The sequence below is a fragment of the Artibeus jamaicensis genome, unplaced genomic scaffold, assembly GCF_021234435.1.
Source record: "Artibeus jamaicensis isolate MK-2021 breed Jamaican fruit bat unplaced genomic scaffold, CSHL_Jam_final contig_233, whole genome shotgun sequence".
NCBI lineage: Eukaryota > Metazoa > Chordata > Mammalia > Chiroptera > Phyllostomidae > Artibeus > Artibeus jamaicensis.
In genome coordinates, this window is record NW_026521486.1 from 15,692,230 (window position 1) to 15,714,734 (window position 22,505).

General features: G+C 40.6%; 1 protein-coding gene across 2 annotated transcripts in view; it reads left to right on the forward strand.

Annotated features, from left to right (window-relative positions):
- Positions 1-21,600, forward strand: part of SLC5A8 (solute carrier family 5 member 8) — a 39,429-nt gene extending 17,829 nt beyond the window's left edge. For both annotated transcript variants that reach the window (XM_037160818.2, XM_053661465.1), the window contains exons 7-15: positions 2,957-3,086; positions 6,071-6,159; positions 7,299-7,411; positions 9,765-9,832; positions 11,160-11,246; positions 12,834-13,042; positions 16,255-16,358; positions 19,670-19,749; positions 20,007-21,600. In XM_037160818.2, the coding sequence (XP_037016713.2) occupies positions 2,957-3,086; positions 6,071-6,159; positions 7,299-7,411; positions 9,765-9,832; positions 11,160-11,246; positions 12,834-13,042; positions 16,255-16,358; positions 19,670-19,749; positions 20,007-20,132 (1,006 nt within the window). In that variant the 3' untranslated portion in view covers positions 20,133-21,600. The remainder of the gene's footprint in view (positions 1-2,956; positions 3,087-6,070; positions 6,160-7,298; positions 7,412-9,764; positions 9,833-11,159; positions 11,247-12,833; positions 13,043-16,254; positions 16,359-19,669; positions 19,750-20,006) is intronic.
- The last annotated feature ends 905 nt before the right edge of the window (positions 21,601-22,505 follow it).

Genomic DNA, 22,505 nt, shown 5'->3' on the forward strand with positions numbered 1-22,505 from the left:
CGTTTTGAATGATGAAATTCCAACAGGTGCACGATATACTTATGAAAGGATGAATTAGAACGAAGTGGTACTCTATGTTTCAAATAAGATATTTAAAAACATTTGCATAATTAGTAAGGAAAACAAGTCTTGTCAAACAAATAGGTATTTATTGTGCATCTGCACAAGGAGGTATGGGGAAAATTATAAATACATGGCTCTTGTCATGAAGTAACTTAGCAGCAAGTTAGGAAAATATACTTCAGTTTGTAAAAAGTGAAATACCACTAGAGAGGCACAACAGCTTCGGGAAACACTGTGATAACAGGGAAGGTGCTCCAGAGCATAATATCACCAGAGGTGCTGGTGTGTTTTATTTTCCAACAGTCATGGGCTTATAACTGTGTTCTAATACTTGCTAGTTGAGTGATCCCGGGCGAGTTACTTAGTCTCTCTGAACTTCAGTTTCTAAACTTGTAAAATGAGCATGAGAAACATCATACACCCCGTGGGAGGTGCTGTAAAATACTGTGTTCCATGTGCAGATGGTCAGCGTCCAATAAATGTGAACCCTCTTCCACCTCGAATCACAGGATGTGAATCCTGACTGAGACATTCCTATCAGCCAGGCAGATCCTAAAGAATGATCACATGCGGGCAGGGGAAAGAGTAAGAGAGCCTTCCGGGTAAGCAGAGTAATTTGGACAAAGCGTAGAGATCGGGAGGACAACACCGTCGGAGAACTCTCAAGCCCGCTCATTGGCCTGAGGAAGGAGTCTGGTCAGTGGCCGGTTCTTCCTCAGGAGGCCTCAGATAAGCATGGTGACTACCACTTCCCTTGTTGGCAGGTGAGGCTGGCCCAGCCCACAGGTACTAAAAACTCCAAATATATTAAGAGTAACAGAGTGACTGGAATAGGAGAAGGAGTGGCAATTTTATTTCTGTTCTAAGGAGAACATGAAAATGTTGGGATGTCACATGTCAGACCTCAATATATTGAGAGTACATGGGTTCAACATTGTCTTTGGAAAAATCCCGCAGTAAAAAGTCTACATGAACATGAGCACAATACCTGGGCAGGCAGTCCCCAAAAGCGAGCTGAAGAGTTTTAGTATTTTAAGGAACTCTGAAGGAATGTCATTTCTCTATCCAGGAATCCACCTGACTTTAAATCCACACTAGGACTGATGCCTTAGCCAAAGTATGAATGGTGCACCGGCTCTTCTATTTTGTTGGAAACATGAAGTTCAAAAAGCCCACTTTTGTAACTAAAAGAATAGCATTAGAGCTTTCTTAAAAAGAAACGGTTTCCTTCAGAATAGCCCAATGGGCCTCCTTAAAAAAGGCAGACTGCCTGGGTGCAGGGGACCACTTTCAGCAGCTTTCTAACACTGACTCCATGGGGGGAACGGATCCCAGCCCCAAATCAGACTTACTGACCTTGACCGACCACGGAGAACATCAGACATTGATAAGCCATCTATCTGAATAGCATTCAAGTAGAATAAAACAATATGGTAAAGTATTAAACTCATATATAGGCAAGGGGAGTATCTGAGCAAGGGTCTGGGTATATTTTCTGATGATTTGGAGATGAGATACAGTTGCTCTTTCTGTTTTTAGACAATAACAAAACACGATAAATTTAGTCAATCAAGAAAAACAGCCAGCAGTCTGTTTTCTGGCCCCCATTGCAGGGTCGGTGCCCCAGGGCAGCAGACACTGAGGTGGAGGTTGGCTTGCCAGAGTCTTTCAGGGATGTGAGGGCAGCGAGGGGGGCAGGAAGCCAGAGGGAGGAGTTGGACCATGATGCAGTCTCAACAGAGGCTTAAAGCTCCAGTAATTCTTCAGGCTTGTTCCAAGTGAGGGTGAGGAGAGTGAGCTTTTCAGTCTCTGAATCCAGGGGTCATTAGACGCCCCAGAGAAGGAGCCACGGCGGCAGGGGCGATGCCTCGGTTCATCCCAGGACAGCCCAGCACAGTGTCTACCGCAGCACCACTGGAGACAGCGCAGCCTCCTGCGGGAGAGCAGTGTTGACTATTGAGCTGATCAATAGGACGTAGCATGCAATGGCATCAATATTAATAGTATCAATAGCTACTCTTTAACAAGTGTTTATTACTTGCCAAGCTCTGTGTCATATAATATATACTCTTTCATTTCATCTTACAACTCCACGAGGTAGACATTGTTATCACCATGTGCAAGTGAAGAACCAGAGGATCAGACAGGCTCAGTGATTTGTTCAGGGTCACATATGTTTTACGTTCGGGTCTGGCTCCAGCGCTGTTCTGTAAACCTCTGCACTCTCTCGGGGCACACACCATGTTGGGGAGGGAGAGTAGGGGGTGGAGGGGTCGAGCAAAAAGGAGAAATGGCTGACAGACATGGACAGCAGTGCGGTGATTGCGGGGGGCGGGGGGGCGGGTATAAGGGGACTAAATGGTAATGGAAAAAATACAATAAAGATTATATTAAAAAATAAAAAATAATGCTGAACATTGTTTGGGAAGATACTATCCAAGGAATACAGGTTTGCCTTTCACACTAATGGATGGTATTAAACCACATTTAAACACATTTGATGAGTTCTATGTAGATGCTAAGTATATTTAGCAGTTTATAATTGTACTACTTTTAAAGGGAAAATGAATAATAGTTGCTGTCTGTTGGCTATTAAAAATCTTTACTTCATGACAAGAAGCCCTGAAGTAGTATAATTAGATGCCATTATAAAGGTAATAATGCCCATGGAGCTCTGGGAAAACCTCACCTGTTCTAAGTATTTCCAAATATGGTAATTGACGTCATAAGTAGAAGGTGAAGCCAGGATAAAATAAGTAGCACTTTTGATAAACAAAAGATAACATGCACGTATTGAATGCAATCATGAAAGTTCCTCCTGCTTATGTAACCAGTTTCCTCTTAGGTGTGGAAATTACAACGGTCACTTGCTGGTTTGTTTTCACTTCTTCAGGTCTCTCTACATCAACCTGCTGGGGCTCTGGGTCATCCTCGCCTGCGCCGTGCTCTGTGGGCTGGCCCTCTATTCCAGGTACCAAGACTGCGATCCCTGGACGAACAAGGAGGTGTCTGCACCAGACCAGGTTCAGTACCGTGTTTTTCTTACACGTGCGCTAATAACATTCAGAAAGCCTAACAGTTGGGAAGAAAGACCATGTTCTGGGTGATCAACAGTAAATGGGCATAATATGATCATCTTTAATTTCTATAAAGCATTTGGCAAAATATGACTTCAGCAGATACAGCAAGAGTAAAGAATGCTATATCCAAGATTAAAATATTGAAACACCTGAGAAAATTTCAAGCCAAGTGTTCAATAGAGACAAGCTCAAGGCTGGGAGTAGGAATGTAAACACGTTTCTAAAAAGCCAAAACTATACACAAACCATGTTACCCAAGAACATTTCGGGGTATTATTAGCTCTCCCATTTATAAACAGTTTACTTTCCAGTTTTTATTTTTCAGAATATAATTGGTATACAATATCCTATTAGCTGTATTTGTTTCAGGTGTACAATATAGTGATTTGACATGTTCACGTCATGCAGTGTGGTCACCCCCACTAAGTCTAGTGACCATCTGTCACTGTGCGAACTCGTCACCACCTTGTGGACCTGTCAGGTTTTCAATGACAGAGAGACGGATCTAATCAGTGAACACTTACTGAATGCCAGCTGTATGATAAGATTCTGTGCGGAGAGCTTTGCATGTTTTATCTTGTTCTCACGGCCTTGTAATTCTAATTTGATAGATAAGGGAATGAATGAATCTCAGAGAAGTAATATAAGTCGCCCAAGGTCACATAGCTAATAAATAAGAATCGCTGCATGCATTCATCAAACACTCACCATGGGTCAGGCACCATCATAAGTGCTTTGTGTAAACTTCAACTTTTAATTCTCACAGCCATACTCTGAGGTAGGTTCTGTGATATCTCCCCTTTAAAGATGAGGAAACTGAGGCACAGAGCAGTTAAATGACCAGGATTTAAATTACCAAGCTGGACCCAGGATTCCAGCCCAGGCAGGCTGTGCCCAGAGGCCTAACTGAACCTCTGTGCCATATACTGTCTTTCAGAAAGTGTGACTAGAATTCAGACCCAGGACTGCCAAGAGTATAAAGCCCAAGTTCTCGTTCTCTTAGTTCTTACCAGAAGTATTTCCTAAGACTCGCTTATAAATCAAGTGCTCTGGGGACTTGATTAGAACTAAAGATAGGCTGAATTTCATGTTGGTGCAAATGCGTCGCACATTTCCAGGAAAATACCATTTTTGTGGGATTAGAAAACAAGAGAATCCTTGAGCTGTGCATTTCAACCCTGTCTCCACGCACGCCCTCCTCATGGTGAACAGGTCCTTCCTATTTGCCCAGGGAATCCAGGAGTCCTGTTTGCTCTGAAGACGGAGGCACTCTCCCAATGTATCCCCTCTAGTCAAGAATATGTGATTTTTTAGTCAATCCCTGTTGTCTGTAGTTTGTATCATGAAGACAATGGGGATTTTGAAAAAAAATTTTTTCACATACCTTCCCCCTACCCTGGGGAAAAATGCCCCCACAACTTCCGAACCTTGAAGTTCTTTGTCATAAAAGCACGTCAAGGATCTCACACGCACACACCAATCACTCAGAGAGTGTGTGCTGTTTGAAAAAGAAAGAGGTCTTCTCCTTACAGAATGTTTCCCATGCTGTATTCTTAATTCAACTAATATTGCACTGGCGTGCAATACAAATAAGGCACAGGCAGTGGAAGATGAGGCCAAGATCTTAACTGAAGAATGCAAAGGTACATTTCTGCTCCATTCTGCAGGAGTTTACCCTAGGAAGCAGGGTTAGTACCTAGATATATAGTCTTACTAATTTTCTCTAATCCATCTGACCCCACTGGTTCTGTCTGTACCTGAGGGGGCTGTTCAGAATACTAAATATCACACCACAGAATTTGAGAGAGTTGATGACGAGGTAGAAAATTTTAGTTCTTGCTGTAACACTAACAGTAAACGCTTTCCTTTTGCTTATGTGTAGAATATTGCTTGAAGTTAGACGTTTAAAATATCTTACAAACATTGGGCCTTAATCTCCTAGAGAGAGAAGCACTAGTCTCATTCTCTGTGAATAAAGAGTTAGTATGCTTTGGAAAACACGGAGGAAGCAACACTAGAGCAATTCAATGCAGACCCTGGAAGCAATGGAGCCTGCTCTTCCATCACCACCAACAAATCTGTGTTAAGTGCAATCAGACAGTCAGATAAGGTGGGGACTGGCATTCACCCTGTAGCACGGGAGGAGGAATGAATAATGTTTCGATGTAAATTAGAGGACTTTTTTTTCTGGAAAATTATCTACTTAGGCCCCTTTTGATTCAGGAATCCATTTGCTTTAAGACTACCAGGTAGCATAGTGCTGAAGTCTTATACCTCCCTATCCTTATTCAATATTTATTTTTAAATGAATTTATCAAAAAAGCAAGTTGGTGTCGGGAAGTTTTTAAAAAGAAGCAAGTGTCAGGACTTTGCTGACGTTGCTTTCCACTTGTCGCTGTGTCTCATGCAGCCATAATGACACTTTCAGTCCTAGGCAGTGCTCAAGTTCACAAGGACAGCCTTGAGTTACCCAGTAAAGTTAACACTGCTTTGCACAGATGTGTGTAAAATATTTCTTTTAAATTGATTTATTATTTCAAAGAATGAGAATAGCTACCTCATTCACTGTATAAAGCATTTACCGTATTCCATAGACTGTACTAGCAGATTTACAGAGATTATCTAATTGATGTTTTGTAGCAGTTCTATGAGGTTAGTATTATTGCCCTTGTTTTACAGACGAGGAAACGGAGGATCAGAAAAATTAAGTAAAAAAAGCCACATCTGTCTGAGCCTGTGGCCTTAACTACCATTGCCATTCTTTCCTGTAGGTCTTAGCAGTTAAATAGTTTAATTTGGGGTATTTAAAAATTTCAGTTATATGGAATAGCTACTTCTGGTTCTTGAAAAACACAAGATACACGAAGCACTCATTAGTTTTACTTGGTAGCAAACAGTACTCAGGGGTAAATTTTGGGATTTTTCAGCTCATGCCGTATTTGGTACTGGACATCCTGCAAGATTATCCAGGACTTCCTGGGCTTTTTGTGGCCTGTGCTTACAGTGGGACGTTAAGGTATGTACTTTGACTCTAATAATACCCCACTGGGTTATTATTAACCCAATAATGTTAATAACCCAATGGGGAACCCAGTTGGTTTCCCCATTGATAGCTTCCTTTTTTATTGGATATTTGTGGGGATAAAGCTGGATTCTGGACGTGGGCACAAATGGCCCATCAGAGGCAGTCTATGCAGGGTCTGCCATTGGTTTGATTTCTACCTCTACGGGTTAGCACTCTGTTACCAGTCTGTGCTTTTAACTTAGTCCCGACTGCCTGGTGTGACTGCCTGGTACACCATCACGTGCCCTGTAGAATCACAGCAATGGTGATCAGTGGTGGTAGCTATCAAAAATGGGTGCCTGCAGTCTCAGTTTAAAATATACATGGGCCTATGCCCTGGCTTGTGTGGCTCAGTGGATTGAGTGCTGGCCCGTGAACCAAAGGGTTGCTGGTTCCATTCCCAGTTGGGGCACATACCTGGGCTTCAGGCCAGGTCCCCAGTAGGGGATGCATGAGAGGCAACCATACATTGATGTTTTTCTCCCTCCCTTCCCCTTTCTCTAAAAACAAATAAAACCTTTAAAAAATTTTAAAAAGATATGTGTGGCTAAAGTGTGGTCAAATGGAAAATTAGAATTAAAATTTTCTATTTGCATGTTGAACAATATACACTGTGTTTGAACTTATTCATTACACTTTGCCTGTGTTTGCTCCAGGGAATTCTTATTATGAACAAACTACAGCATATGTTAGTAAGGAATCAGGAAATTAATATTATTGATTGCTGTGGCATATATTAGTGAGACTTATGATAGTCCTCCATGCATAAAGAAAAGTATATTTTGAAGTCGTTAGATAATGATACTGCATAATCTATGTAGATTCTTTCCATAAACACTGATGATTAACTGCAACATGGAAGCAACATTAAATTACCCTTTTTCCCTAGTAAGCCTATAAATGTCACCTGAATCATTCTTAGATAACAGCTTCCAGGAAGAGGGTGCCGTGATCATTAAAAATAATATGGTAGAAACCTGGTTATATTTCAGAAGTAATGATTTGTTTTCCTGTTTCTCGTTCCTGCTTAAAGTATTATTATAGTTTACATATTATCCATGAAAAGTTTTATTTCCCTTTTTCCTTTACAGCACAGTGTCCTCTAGTATTAATGCCTTAGCAGCCGTAACTGTGGAAGATCTGGTCAAACCACACTTGAGATCAGTTTCAGAAAGGTCTCTGTCTTGGATTTCCCAAGGAATGAGTAAGTTTCCATTTTCACAGTTCACTTTGTAGCTCTGGGAGGTGTTTTCAGAGATCCTCTTTCCCATGAAGGACACAGAGTAGGAACCCCTGAGTGTAAATGTGTGCGCATATATATGCCCGTGACATGTATTTGCCATCGCGACTTGGGAGACACATCAGTTAATTGTCAGGAACCACAAAGAACAATTTCTTAATCCAAGACTGTTAAAATCTCAGCCACAGAAAAAAAAAAAATTCAACCCCTTTGCTTTTCAACTTTGACCAACATTTTAAGAAATCTCCTAATTTGGAAGCAGGAACCACGCTTTTTCTATGTTCCCTAAGAAGAGCCATCAGTGTAAGGTAACTGTGCGTGCGAACTGAGGATGAAGAAACAGGGCATCGTGACTTTTGACCTGACTCGAGTGCCTGTTTCATCTCTACACATACACTGTCCTGGAGATGATGGCCTGTGAGATTGTGCAAGGAATGCTCAAATTCTATTCTTAGATCATAGAACCTAATTATGGCTTAAATATCAGCTTGAATGGGAAGGTTTAAAGGCCTTGATTTCCCAAATGACCCAAATGTCAAATCTGACTCATAGAAATCTGCCTAGTGGATTTCATTGGTCATTTCACCTTCTTGTGTTATATGTGTTTTAGAATGAATGACTAACATTTTTTTTTAAAAAAAGAATCTTTAACCTTAGAAAAATAATGTGAACAAACTGTCAAAGAACTTATAAATAATACCCAGTTTTGAACCATAATTCTATATATAACTGCCATGGCTATAACCTGAAACAAGAGCTTAATTTGTATTCTTCACTGTCCCCTAAATTTAAATAGTATTGCATCATTTTATTGTATACCCACTTTTAATGCTGGAGCATAATTTCAGAATGATACAATAGTTCCTGAAGAATAAGACTGGCTTATTAAGGGGTTATTGGAACTGGTCGGTTTAGTAGAATGAATAGATTTTGAAGCCAGACAAAGCCCATCTTGCTTCATTAATTTACTTGCTATTAGGCTTGAGCAAACCCAAAAACCCATTTGAGCCTCTCTTTCTTTATATGGAAAATATTCACTTTACAGGGATACTGTAAGATTTAGAGATAATGCATATAAAATAAGAGGCCCTAGCTGGTGCTCAGAGAACAATAGTGCTGGTGATTAACAATGAGATTTGTATTAAATTATTATCTCAAGGTATTTATAGTAAGGACTTCATCAAGAAAAAGATGGCAGATGATTTGACTGTTTTCAGTAACTTTGAACACCAAAATCCATAGTGGTGGCCATACATGAGCTATCAAATGGAGAAGACTCAAGCTAATACTATTAGGATCAGAGACATAAAAAAGTCATGCACTAAGAGCTCTTTGCAAAAAAAATTAATGTAAGTTTTTTCCACTTAGCTACAATGAAATTATTTGCCCAATATACTTAACAAAGGTGTGAGGGTTAGTTCAAGTAAGACAGGAATAATATAATATAAGGAATACACCAATTTTTTGATGAGCAAGTTCTTGTTTATATTACTGTATTTTGAGTTGTATGTGTGGGAAATTATGTTGAATGACTTCAGGTGACTTTTGCGGAATGGAAGTCTTTAAAAATAAAGTTGATTTAAAAAAATGTTTTTCTATAATTTAAATAGTAAAGTATGTACTTGGAGAAAATCTGGAAAATACTGAAAGTTAAAAAAAAATCCCATACTCTGACCACCAGTGGAGGCTACAGAATTTCCATCAGTGAGTTTTCAGAGAAATTTTAGCAGAAGGGAGAATATGATACTTGCCTTTCTTTTCTAGCTTAACAGGAAAGGCTTGGGCTTGTTGGTGGAGATTATGAGAGGATTTAAGGTCCTAGACCACCTTTCTGTGTGATTGCCACTTCCCAGAAGAAATGAACACTTAAAGTCAGAAGACTCTAATTCCCAATGCTTATTAATCCCTTCCCCTACCCCATTGTACAGAGCAGTGTTGAACTGTGTCCTGTTTTGGCCAACTGAAAACAAGAGACCCAAGCCTTCTTTTGTATTAAAGAAATGTTGATGGGGGATTAGATTGATCATACAATAGTTCTTAGCTTTAAAAATCCCTATCGTTCATTCTAGGGGTTCTTTACTTATATAACCTAATGTAATCAATCCTTGGACACAATATCAGGATTTTCTTTCCTTCACACACTGCTGATTCGGTAGGAAAACGCCCTTTTCCTTTTTCAGCTGGCTCTGGTGTCTGCGGCCATTCTTCACCACAGTCATACTACCCACTTTGAATCAAAGGTGCGCTAGCCTGTTCTGTTGAGAAGTCTAATCCTCTGGGTCTGGCCTTTACACTGGCGTTTACCTCGTCCATCTAGGTGTGCTGTTTGGAGTCCTGTGTATTGCAATGGCTGCTCTGGCATCACTAATGGGGGCTGTGTTGCAGGTAAGAGCTGACCCTCAAAGCTTTGAGTCATAATCACTTTTTATTTTTAATGTTGATGTGACCATTCTTCCAGACTTCTCTTTTTATATATTTCCCACATAAAGGAACTGAGGTGACTAAATTATTATTATTATTTTAATTTTAAAATTAAACTTTCCATTTTGAGGCAATTGTAGATTTACATGCAATTATAAAAAGGAATAGATCTGACATGCATGCTTTACCTGCTTCCCTTCAATGGTCCGGTGACACCTTGCAAAACAGTAGTGGCAGCATCACAACCAGGCTGCAGACACCGATACAGTCGAGAGATGGAGCGTCTCCATCTCCACAAGGGTCCCTCGTGTTGCCCTTCTGTAGCCTCCCCCACTTCCCTCCTGCCCCTCCCTCTTCCTCCACCCCCGGCAACCACTAATTTACTTTCCATTTCTGTACTTTCACCATATCAAGAATGTTATATGAAGGGAATCGCATAGAATGTAACTCTTTGAGACTGGCTTCCAGAGAAGTTGTGAACTGACCCCTCGGGCCCATATCGAGTTCGCATCCTCCTCACACAGATTCTCTGTCACAGTACCTACACTCCTTCCCTGGTTCATGAGGTCGGCATTTTCTCTGTGGACGAATTAATGTGCCCCTGACGCTTCTTTTATGGTTCTGTCCTCTCTCGAAAACTAGCTGTCTGATTATTGGGAACCCAGATCTCTTGGAAGTTTCAGCTATTTGCATTTCTCCCATTCTTCACATGGTAAACTTTGCGGTCATGACTTTGGCATCTGTACGTCTAAGCAGTTTGCCATTGGCCAATTGGATTTTAAATCTCTTTCTATGGGATTGGGTAAACCTTTTTTAAAATCACATTTTTCATTCTAGTTCCATGCTTAGGGAACCAAGGATGGCGTTGGGGTTCGTTGCTGTCTGTGGTCACTTAGTAGTACTTACCTACACTCTTTTGTTCCGAGGAGGATTTTGAGGGAATGAAAGACAGAGTGATGTGACTGATGATTAAGGTCCGTGAGAACAAGGCTGGGAGGAGTGTTGTCACTCTTGACTTAGGCTTCATATGGGTGCTCCCATTGCCCCCCGAGTCTCCACCTCCCTGACATTTGGCTTCCCTTTTTTGAGGCTGCCTGAAGGAGCATGTGGGTACTGCACACTAAGACGCAGAAGTTCCCAAGTTCTGATGCTCTCTTTGCCCACGACAAGGCTGCCATGCTTTTGGGGAGGAGCCTAAATACTTTAAATCCTCATCCTGGTGAAATCAGTTTGAAACATTTTAACTCTGAACTTGAAATCTCTAACTGCTGACTTTATCTTATTTCTGTAGGCAGCACTCAGCATAATTGGCATGATCGGTGGACCACTTCTGGGCCTGTTCTCTTTGGGCATTTTGGTTCCCTTTGCCAACTCAACTGTAAGTATAAAGAATGAATAGATGTAAAGCTTTCTTTTCAAAATACAGTAGTGGCTTTATGATTTTTTTTCTCAGTTGTAACGATGTGGTTGCTATGACATCCATTGGCAGTGACTTAATGACTTAGATTACTTGCATCGGCTTTGCTGGGGTGTACTGTGAAGTGCTGTATACCGGAAGGCTGCTTTTGTGAAGCTCAGTGTAAACAGCCAGAATAATATAGTGCAAATTCAAATATTCATAATATAGGTAAAGAGCAACAGCATTTCTTGTGCATTTATCCTTTTGCTCTTCTTGAAAATTAACCATTAACAATTAAAGACGGAGATGGACAGGCTCAGATATGGGAGACTTAAGGAGAGCAGAGCTGAGGACACCTGTGAATATCCAGAATACAGCAAAGAGAGCAATAGGGTCTTCACCACCTCGACCAGAAGGCTTCTACTTCTGATCGTCAAAGCTGCGGGAAGTGTCAGGGCATCAAAAGAAGAACCCTGACAGCAGGTGCACCACAACATTATATTCCTCCCTCTCTCCTTCCCCTCCCCTCTAAAGGTAAATAAATAAAATTCTTTAAAAAAAAAAAAAAAAAAAAAGAAAGAACCCCAGTTCTGCTTTCAGGAGTTTTCAGCCTAAGGAAACAGCTCACAGTCCTCATCCATAACGTAAATCCTCCGGTCTGGTCAGCAGCCTTCTCACTCTTCCATCATGACTTGGCTTATGCTTTTCCCCTTCCTTCAGATATTCCCCGCTGTCTGCTCTATGTGGAGCTTGAGGTACAGGCTGTCCTCTCTGGTTGTTATTCTTAAAGGTTGGAGGGAAATTCCACCCCAGAGTAAGGGGCTTCCCGGCTCCAGGTTTGCCTTAATCCCTGTTGTTTGGAACTAGGCCTCACATCATTCCAGAGCTGGCAAAACACCTGGATTACTGGTAAAAAGCAAGGGTGGGGGGCCCAAGTCTTCCACAGACTGGGAAAGCCAGTGTCTTCAGAGAGGACATCTCCATTTATATCTCGAAACACTTGGCTTGGTTGTAGGCACCGCTGCAGTCATTTGGGGAAACTGCTCGCTGTTCGCCCCACCCCCCATGACCCTGCAGCACAGTCCCAGGCCTGCCCATTGTTAACCACAGGAGTGAACTCTGTGGATGCCGTCTTCTTCTTCATAGTCTGTGGCTCACGTGGCATGCCATCTGTTCACACGTTAAATAAAGGTAGGGCTGGCCTGGAGGCAACTACAGGACTGTTGTCGTTATTTGGGTGTGAAGAGACCAGGAGGCCAGAGCAGAGTGCTGGCCGCGGAAACGGAGATGAAGAAATAGAAGTATGAGACTTATAAAAGGAAAATGGGCAGGACTTGGTGATTGGCTAGGCAGGGATATGAAGAAAGGGAATGGGGTTACAGAGTCTCGGGGCTGAGGGGTCGGGGGCCCCGTGCTGCTGGGGACAAAAGGTAGGGATCTGGTGAGGGGAACAGTTTCAGGAGGAAGCTGGTAAATTGGGCTTAGCCCATGTTGAGCTTAACCTTCTAATGTTAATTTCCATCTCAAAGCAAACTGTGTTTTTTAAAAAACTCTCTTGTTTTACAGGGAGCGTTTATTGGTCTGTTGGCTGGATTTGGTGCTTCTTTCTGGGTCGGCATTGGAGCTCAGCTGTACCCCCCACTTCCTGAGAGATCCATGCCGCTTCCCCTGGAAACCAGCGGCTGCAGTAATAGCACAGGCAATGGGACAAACTGGATGTCCACTACAGAAATGCCGTTTTCTACTAGTGCTTTTCAAGTACACAATGTCGAAAGGTATTGAGTTGAGCTCTATAATGTCATAGTTTTTAAAAATACAGGTGGCAGGTAGAGAACCCTAGTCTCTTTGTCTTTCCTGCAACACAGTGGTTTTGGCATGATTCCAAAATGATTAGAACGCAGTGGCTTTCTGCTGTAATAGTTTGTTTAGAAATAGCAAAATAAAAAGCCATGGTTTTTTTTTAGTTTCTATAGAAACTTCTGCCTTACCTACAGATCTGGAGATGGCTCGAATACTAACAACAACAAAAATTCCATTATGGGCAAATGCTATGAAGTATCAAATCTAGTGGAATGAAAAGTTTTCTTTGTCAAAAACTTTTAAAGTGAAAAGCTCAATTATGGGAAAAAAAAATTCATTGCTTATATCATCTTTGAAATATCCATCTTTTACTGACACAAGCTACAGTTACCTAAATATGTCGCTATTTGTTCAGTTTTAAAGATTCCCAGTCCTTAGAGCACTGACAGTGAGTTGGACCTGAGACTGCCCTGCTGGAGTTTGCAGCGAGCAGTGCACTTTCGAGCTTCTGGATACCGATGCTGCCTGATCTACTAAAATGATGTCAACCTGGCAGCAGAGGATTGTCCTATTGCATAGTGGGTACGAGAGCAAGGCTCTCTTTAGTGGGTATGTAGTTGGCCCTTGGACACAGGTTCAGTTATACACAGATATTTTTTAACGAATACCTAAAGTACTGGAAATACATTTTTCTTCCTTATGATTTTGTGAATATTTTTCTTTCTCTAGCTTACAGTACATAATACAGTACATAATACATATTACATACAAACTATATGTTCATTGACTGTTTATGTTGTTGGTAAGGCTTCTGGTCAGTAGGAGGCTCTTAGTGAAGTTTTTTTGGGAGGCAAAAGTTGTATACACATTTTCAGCTGCACAGCTGGTTGGGGCCTCAACCTCTTCATTGTTCGAGGGTCAGTTGTGTAAATGTCCAGCCTGAAAGTGTAAACCCCATGGACATGTCCAAGGACTGGAAAGACGAGACCACTGCCCTCCAAGGGTTGACCCAGTGCCTGCTTGCCCTGAATGAAACCATTGGAGAACCATTCCCATGCAGGGGTGTCCAACCTGCAGCCCAACACAAAATTGCAAATTTACTTAAAACATTATGAGACTTTTTTGTGATTACGTGTCACAATGTAGTTAATGTGTGGCCCAGGACAACTCTCCTTCCAGTGTGGCCCAGAGACGCTAAAAGGTTAGATGCCCCTGCTAGGGTCTAAAAACGATTTTTCCCTCTTGAGAGAAGTGATGTGACATTATTAGTAATTTATGTCCCACGAGGAATTCAGCCATGAGAATGTTTGTCGGTGGGAGCTCAAGGCTGGAACTCTGCATGGGCAGAGACTAAAGGTAGTTCCAGAACCTGGGGCATATTTAGAGAGATTCGACTAGGTGGGCTGCTGTGGGGAGAGGGGTGCAGAAATGCAGGGAGCAGTCTGGACAGGCGTGAGAGCACTGATGAGGGCCCTGTTGCCATGTCATTAGTCAGAGTCACAAGGGGAGAAAAGATTAATGGGAGGGTAAGTGGGACGGTGTTCAGAGTGTACTTATTTACAGTGTTTTTTATTGTTGTTCAATTACTATTGTCCCCATTTCCCCCCCTTATTCTCCCCTGCCTTACTCACCCACCACCTCCCGAATTCAATCCTCCCCCCTCCATTGCCTTTGTCCATGGGTTCTTTGTACTTGTTCCTTGACTTGACCCTTCCAAGTATGCTTATCATTTGTTCTGATTATGTAAACATCTCTCTTAATTTAAGAGTCTAAGAGAAAAACGATTATTTGAATTTCTAAAGCAAATTAACCAGCTGAGGTTTACTGTGTGCCTGGTACCATAATAACACTTTTCTATGTTAGCTTATTTATAAAATAACTCAACTAGTAAACAGGTTCTTTTAAGTATGAACTGTGTACTCAGCCCTGGGCTGGTTCCTCATGTGACAGCCACAGAAAGTCTTCCCCTCTCAGTCACTGTGGCTTGTGCCTTACAGGGAATTATCACTTAGCTGCAGAGAGTGTATCAACATACACAAAACAACTAACTCAGTCAGCACAATAAGTATAATGACCAGCACCTGGTAAATAGCTAATAAATACTTGATAACTAATTGTTAAAAGGATGAATATAAACACAGCTGAAGCACAGATTAGCATGAAGACTTCACAGATGTCGTACCACTAAAAGTGTGCAGAAGTCGGCTAGAAGGAGAAAGTCCAGAAAGTCATACTTGTCACAGAAAATGACCAGAAGGCAAGTCGAACAAGGAAATCAACCCCGCTGAGACGCGGGGTAACCCTGGGCTGTCATGGGGGCCGGGAGGAGGAAGAGCCTGACTATTCCTGGGTGGAGTCAAGGAAGCCTTCTTAGCAGAATAGTACATGAGCAGGACTAAATCAGGTGAATGAGGCTGGGAGAAGGGGCAGAAGGAGGAAGGAGTGCACATTGCAGGATGGGGAAACAGCAAAGGCGTGCTGGCCTGAATCCACACGGCATCTTAGGAAATCATCCACAGGGCAGTCTCACTGAAGACGGAATACGATGCCCTTCCGTGGCCTTGCTACTAGGTTTCAGTCACCCAGATTCGGTTTTCACTTTTTAAGTTCCCAGTACTTGCTCACTGTGCTTCCGAGGGCTGGTGTTCACCCCTCTCCGAGGCTTTCTTCGGGAACCTTTTGTCATTCAGATCTCAGTTCAAATGTCATTTCTTCACAAAGGCTTTCTCTGACCACGCATCAGGTTGTAGTTTCTTTTTTCCACCCTGCGAGTGTCACGTGACCTCATTCCCTTTTCCATTATAGCATTTTCCATCAGTGGAAGTTATTACATTGAACAATTAGGTGACTTGTTTATTGTGTTTATCTCCCCTGTTCAAATGTAAACTTTATGCGGGCAGGAACCTTACCTACCTTTCCAGCGATAGACCTTCCGATGACAAGAACGGTGCCTAGGACACCAATCAGAGTTGGATGAACGCACTTGGACATTCAGTATTATAGTACAGAGTCAAGGTTAAGTCATACTTTTCATTCCTGATCTGGTAAACTAAAATTGGGACAGCAGATTATGACATTAAAATCATGATTGAATGTTATATTTAGACTTTTCCATAAGGATTGTCGACACTCTAAGTTGCAAGGAGCATCACATGAAACCTAACAGTTACGCTGTGCTCTCTCTCAGGACTCCACTCATGGATAACTGGTATTCTTTATCGTATCTGTACTTCAGCACCCTTGGAACTTTGGTAACGTTACTCGTGGGGATGCTCATCAGTTTATTAACAGGTAACTACATAAACACCGGTATCGTTGTATTTTTTTAACTCTGCATCCGTTTTTACTATACCTGTTTTCTAGCTGTTTCTGTTATTTCACTATAGTCCTGTCAGTAGTCAGTTTAATTGTTTATTCCATGTTACTCATGGGGAATTTGAGGGCAGAGGGCTCCTCTCTATTTGAATCTTTGTTCTGCCACTTGCTAAGCTGCAGGAACTTGGACAAGTCTGTGTAGCTCCTCTGAGCCTCAGCTATCTTTTGTGTGAAGTGAGAAGAAGAATAATTGACCTGCCTATCTCACAGGTTGCTTTCAGACAAAAATAAAAGGCTTGAAAGAAATTGCATAATCCTCCTACAATGCTAGGGATTTCCCATTGTTGTCACAGCAGCCCCGTGTCGTTGTCCCACACCGACCTTTGTGAACTGTATAAAGAAGTGCAGACACACGTAAGGAGTGATGATTATAAACCTTATAGTAAATAGTATGTGAAGACTATTTGCAGACGTTCATAAACTTTAAAGAATAATTTTAAAAAATCAAATTGATAATACACATAGTGTACACTGCTCTCTTGGAAGGCCGGGGAACTGTTATCCTGGGACTTCATTTTGTCCTCTCTCCTCGAATTCCCTCAGTCCCCCTCCTGTGTCGGATTCCCTGCCGTCTGCATCCTGCCATTCCTGATTCTCATTTACCCCCTGAATTGAGTGGAGCACATGGGAAAAAGAAGAGATTTTGGAAATGATGCATGCCTGACGAAAACGTCTTTAATTCTCCCTTATACTTGATTGTTTGGGTAGAGAATCTTAGGTTGAAAGTAACTTTCTTGTCTGTGAGAGGATGTCTTCATTTTCTTCCCTGCGTCTTTGTTGAGCATGCCAGTGTCATGCTGCCTGCTGACCCCTTGCAGGTGACCCCTTTCACGGCGCTGCCCTGCTCAAGGCCTTCAGCAGGGCCTTGCAGCCTGAAGACCCGTGATCTTTAGTTCTAGGGCACTTTCTTATGTTATTTCTTTCGCAATTTCCTGCTTTCTCTTTCTGCAAACTCCCTAAGTTAAATGTTTCAGTCTTGGAGAGTTCTTCTAATTTTCTTACCTTTTCTCTCCTGTTTTCCACCTCTGCGCCTATTAGGTCTACTGCCTGGGATATTTTCTTCAATTGCTTTTCCAATACTTCTCAAAGGAGCACTCTGATCCAGCCTTGAGAATAGTCTGTAAGGGAAGGAGGGCAGGGAGGAGGCTTTGCAGTAATCAGGTGAGCGGTCACAGTGGCTCGGACCAGGCTGGTATGGGTTGGTGAAAAGTACCGGGCTCTCTAGTTTCCTAAATTCCCGCACACCTGTGCATCCATAGCAGCCAAACTGGGGGAGGCAGCTCCACTGCCCTCCTTATCAGATGTGTAGTAGCCAGTTAGACATCCTACACTTGGTCCACGTGTGTGGGATGTCTTTGCTTTATGCTACAAAGCTACCAGCACTGTGACACTTGAAGAAATCCTTCTCTCAGTCATTGTTTTTGGCTATCTGAATAGCACTGTCTTCCAAACTTCTGCCGCTTGTGTTTATAATTAATAAATTATGTGAGTAATTACTGATAAAAGTAATATAGTTATATCTATATTAATTATAATATTATTATCTATTACAATGTATAATTATGACCCATTTATAATAAAGCTTGTGACTATTTACTAACTGTAAAACAATGGTTTTAAATTACTGTTTCTTTTCAAAACAAACTGAGCTTTTTCTCATAAATAAAATAACCAGCATAGTAGACTTATTCTCTTGTCTGTTTTGATACACAGGGTGGGGCAAAAGTACATTTACAGTTCTTTGTATGGAAAAGAACACAATCATTAATAAATAATAAAAACAAGAATGAACTGTGTTTCTCATACAACTGTAAACCTACTTTTGCCCCTTCTTGTATATTAAGACCGATTTTAAATTTTTCTCACCAGTAATCCAATTGTTTAGATCTGGAACACAGCTAACCTGCACCACCAGACTTTTGGTCCTTATTTAACCCATTTTTTCCCTTTAAGAATGGGGCATTACAGAAATCTTTTTTTTCCCCTCAAATGCTTGGATTCTCAAACCCTACACAACTATATGTTTTGTTTTAAAAAGAAAAGCTCTTTGCAGGAGAACAGGCATCCAGTTTGGTTAAAAACACTTCAACTTCATACATTTCATAAATGACATTCTCACTCCACAGCGGCGGTGAACTAATTGGAAAAAATCTAGAAACCTAAAATTTTGATGCTCCTCGGGAATTAGATTTCAGTTCTACTATAGGATACTAGGAATCTGTAAGGACAGGCCAAACAGACTTGGGGGGTGTTTAAGCCTCACCTCACCAGGCACTGTGCACCGGGAGCGTGTTTCTTCATGGGAAAAGCGGGGTAAAGAGTTCCTAAGTAGACTGTGAACTGCGAGTGCAGGGATGGTTGTATTCATCTCTGCCTCCCCAGCACCTGATAGAGTCTCTAGCACGTGGGAGGCAATGATGTTGAGTGAATTAATCTAAAGCTGATCTCCTCTTGAGAACAGCAGAGGTTCCCCAAATTAAAAATCTAGTATTTTTACTAAAATGGTGCTTCTCAGCATTTGAGGGAGTAACGATCACTGCAAAAATTTGGTGAAAGTCACAATTCAATGCCCGTCCCCCCAGAGATTCTAACTGGGCCTTTCCTCGTTGGAGTCCAGGAGTCTGCATATTAAGTGGTTCTCCTAGGTGATTGATGTAGAGGTTCTTTGAGACACATGGTTTAAAAAGCATCTTCTTTGACTCACAAATAAAATAACAAATCAAAGCAAAACCTTCGGGAAGAGGAATTGGATGAAATACCAATCATCATATTGGCTTTTATTTAAGTAATTTATTCAGCAGTTTATAATTTCCTGCATTTCTTCACACGTATCCACGTTCATAGCCACCAAATAGGGGAAAGGCAACTTTTGAGGCAGAGGCAAATGGTTTGATATTTTATTTGTAGATCGTGTAGGATGCTTTTAAACCAGTTTTCCTACCAGTTTTGAGCCAGATGACTCGTTCTCTGGTTGCATACCAGATGAGGCAGTTGGCTTGCATTTATCTCGAGACACTGGACTCATACTAATCAGTGAAATCCTTGCAGAATGAGGCAAGGGACTTGGTGAGCTATGTTTCCAGCACTAGTTAAAAGCTTTCCTTCTCTTTGTGTTTTATGTATATAGAGTTGAATGTGCACAAGTTAAATGCCTGTGTGATGGTGGATGGTCACTGGGTAGTTATAGGCATCCTTTTAATAATGTAAACAATGTCTATGTTTTTCAGGAGGAAGAAAACAAAACTTAGACGGGAAATTTCTATTAACTAAAGAGGACGTTTTATTAAATTTTGACTTTTTAAAGAAAGTAAGTTGGCTTTCTTTTTCCTTCAAATTAGTATAACTGCCTTTATCACCTGAATAGCTAACTAGTTGGTCTTCACAGTCCTTTGAACTCTGACGGACAAGGAAGGTCTTTGCCCTATTTCATGACCTGCTTTTGTTCTCTCTCTCCGTTGGTAGACAACAAAGCTGATTTAGGAAAAGAAAAGTGATAGTGACTATTTAGAATTAAATGGATGAACAGTCCCTTTTTCTAATTACCATGTTACCATTTTCTTTCAGAAGGAGCATGTTTTAAGCTATAAATCTCATCCAGTAGAAGATGGCGGAACTGATAATCCTGCTTTCAACCACATTGAATTGAACTTCACAGATCAAAGTGGCAGGACCAATGGGACTCATTTGTGAAACCACTGTGATACTAGATGACCCTACACAGTGACCCAGTTTTCTGTGTTTTCTTAGATAATCCAATCAGGGTTAGGCATTTTTTGGTTCTGTCATGAGTGTTTTGGAGGAGGAAACCTTTGGGGGATAAAATTTTGTTAAAGTCAAGTCCCGCCTTTCCTCATTTACTACACTCATTAATGATGCTGCTCTGGAATTCAGAGTGCGTGTCGGCGTTGCCACATCTCACTGCTTTATTTCCATGAAGCTGTCGTTGTGAAAGTCATGACTCCCTATGTGCCAAAAGGATAATACACACACATACACACATATTTGATGGTCAAAAGCATATTCTTAAATTCAGACATTAGAAATACTTTCCACACTTTTGGTGCTAACATATAAGTTTTGGAGGTTTGCCAAAATCATACCAGATATTGAAATTATGCAACAGGTCTGTGTTGTGTATATCTCTGCTTCTTATTGACCACGGTCAGCCCAGGGCACACATTAGCCTTGAAACCAATTCTGGCTCAGGAAGGTAGTGATCAAGAAGCATGCTGTTTGGGACAGAATATGGGTCCAATTAGCATGGTCTTCTTGGTGCCAAGCATCTATTCTGTGCCTTTTTGCTTGTTAGCTAGAGTTCCTGGCCACTGGCTGCTTGCATTGCCTTTCTTAGACCCTGGGTCTTATCTGCACTCCCAGTTTCTTTCATATCAGCATTGGTTTTCTTGTGCACTTTACCTTTGCTTGCCTTCCTAATTTCCTGGTTCACTAAGTCCCAGCCTATAAATTATAAACACCCATGAGCCAGCCTAGTACTAAGTACCTTCAGCATAGGTACTCGTGGATTTGGTGATTCAAGGACATTCACATGATTAAAAATGGTTAAGCTCCTTGAAGTTCCTTCCCCTTGATGATTACAATGAATGCTGTTAAGTTGAATTTTTGAATGTCAACTACTTTGTAATCAACTAAATTTAATGATACATATGCTTAGAAATCCTGAATTCTAGTGTATTCTCCCAATTAAAGAGCTAAATTACATAGGCAAACACTAATGTTCTGGAATTACTAGATGTATGCTTTGTTCCATGTTTTAACATTTCAAGTAGGAGTCTTGAAGTTTATTTTGTTTATTTTGCTACATTTATAGCTAAGAATTTGGTAAATACTAAGGCTTTCATCAATAACTTTTTTTCCTATAGTGCCCACATTAGATATTATTTAAAGGTGTTTTTTTTAGCTTTGCAATGTTTTAAAATAATTTCAGAAATATTTATGTACATTAATCTATTTTATGTTTTTGCTTTTTTCTGATATTTAGGTAAGCATGCTCATTTATGGTTGCTAATTGAAAGCATTAAGAAATAAAAGAATAGGAAGCAATATTTATCTAAAACAGAGGGATTTATATAACACTTAAATAATAATGTATTCATATATTTTATATGTGTATAGATGTTATTTTTAAATCAGTATATTTGTAAGCACATATTGAATTTTATAAATCTATAAATTTTGATGAATAGAAAAACAATCTTTTTTGTTTTTTGTGAGTGTGATTTGAACTGTTATTATTTATTTTATAATTCTAAATGCACAAGTGTGTAGAATTCTTCAATTTTGGAAATCAAAATAAAATTATTTAAATATTTTCTTCTCTTATCTGACTGCCAAGGGGTTTTGCAGTGTATTTTTAATTAGAGAGAAGGTACTTCCATTGTTCTCCACTTTCTTTTACCACAATATGTATTTGTGATTGGGAACTGTTGACCTTTTACTTTTACAAATATCCTTGTTTCAGATACAAGGTTTTTTTTTTCCTTTCATTGAGTATGTTGGGGTAATACTGGTTAACAAAATTACACAGGTTTCAGGTGCACAGTTTTACAATGCATCATCTGTACTCTGTTGATCTTTTTCTTTTATGGATATATGAGTGCCAGATATAATTCTTAAGAAATCAAAGTTTTATTATTATTAATTATTTAAAATTACGTATTTAATCTAAATCTTTGGGCAAAATCAAAGAAACAATCTAATGTTCTTAATTACTTTTCATCACAACAACCCAAATGAGAAAGCAAACCCCACACAAATTGTCTATTTTTATTTTGTCACTGATATGTATGACCTTGAATTTATTTTTTATTTCCTCTAATGATGGAACATAACACTGAACATCTACCTCACAGAAATAATGTGAGTATAGAAGATCAGATAGCACTTTATTAAGTCAAATAGTGTTATTTTGAACCTCAGTATGATTGGAAATCAAAATTTGAAACAAAGCTCACTCAGTAATTAAAAATACTGAGCTGTTGCCCTGGCCGGTGTGGCTCAGTGGATTGAGTGCTGGCCTGCAAAGCAAAGGGTCACTGATTCAAT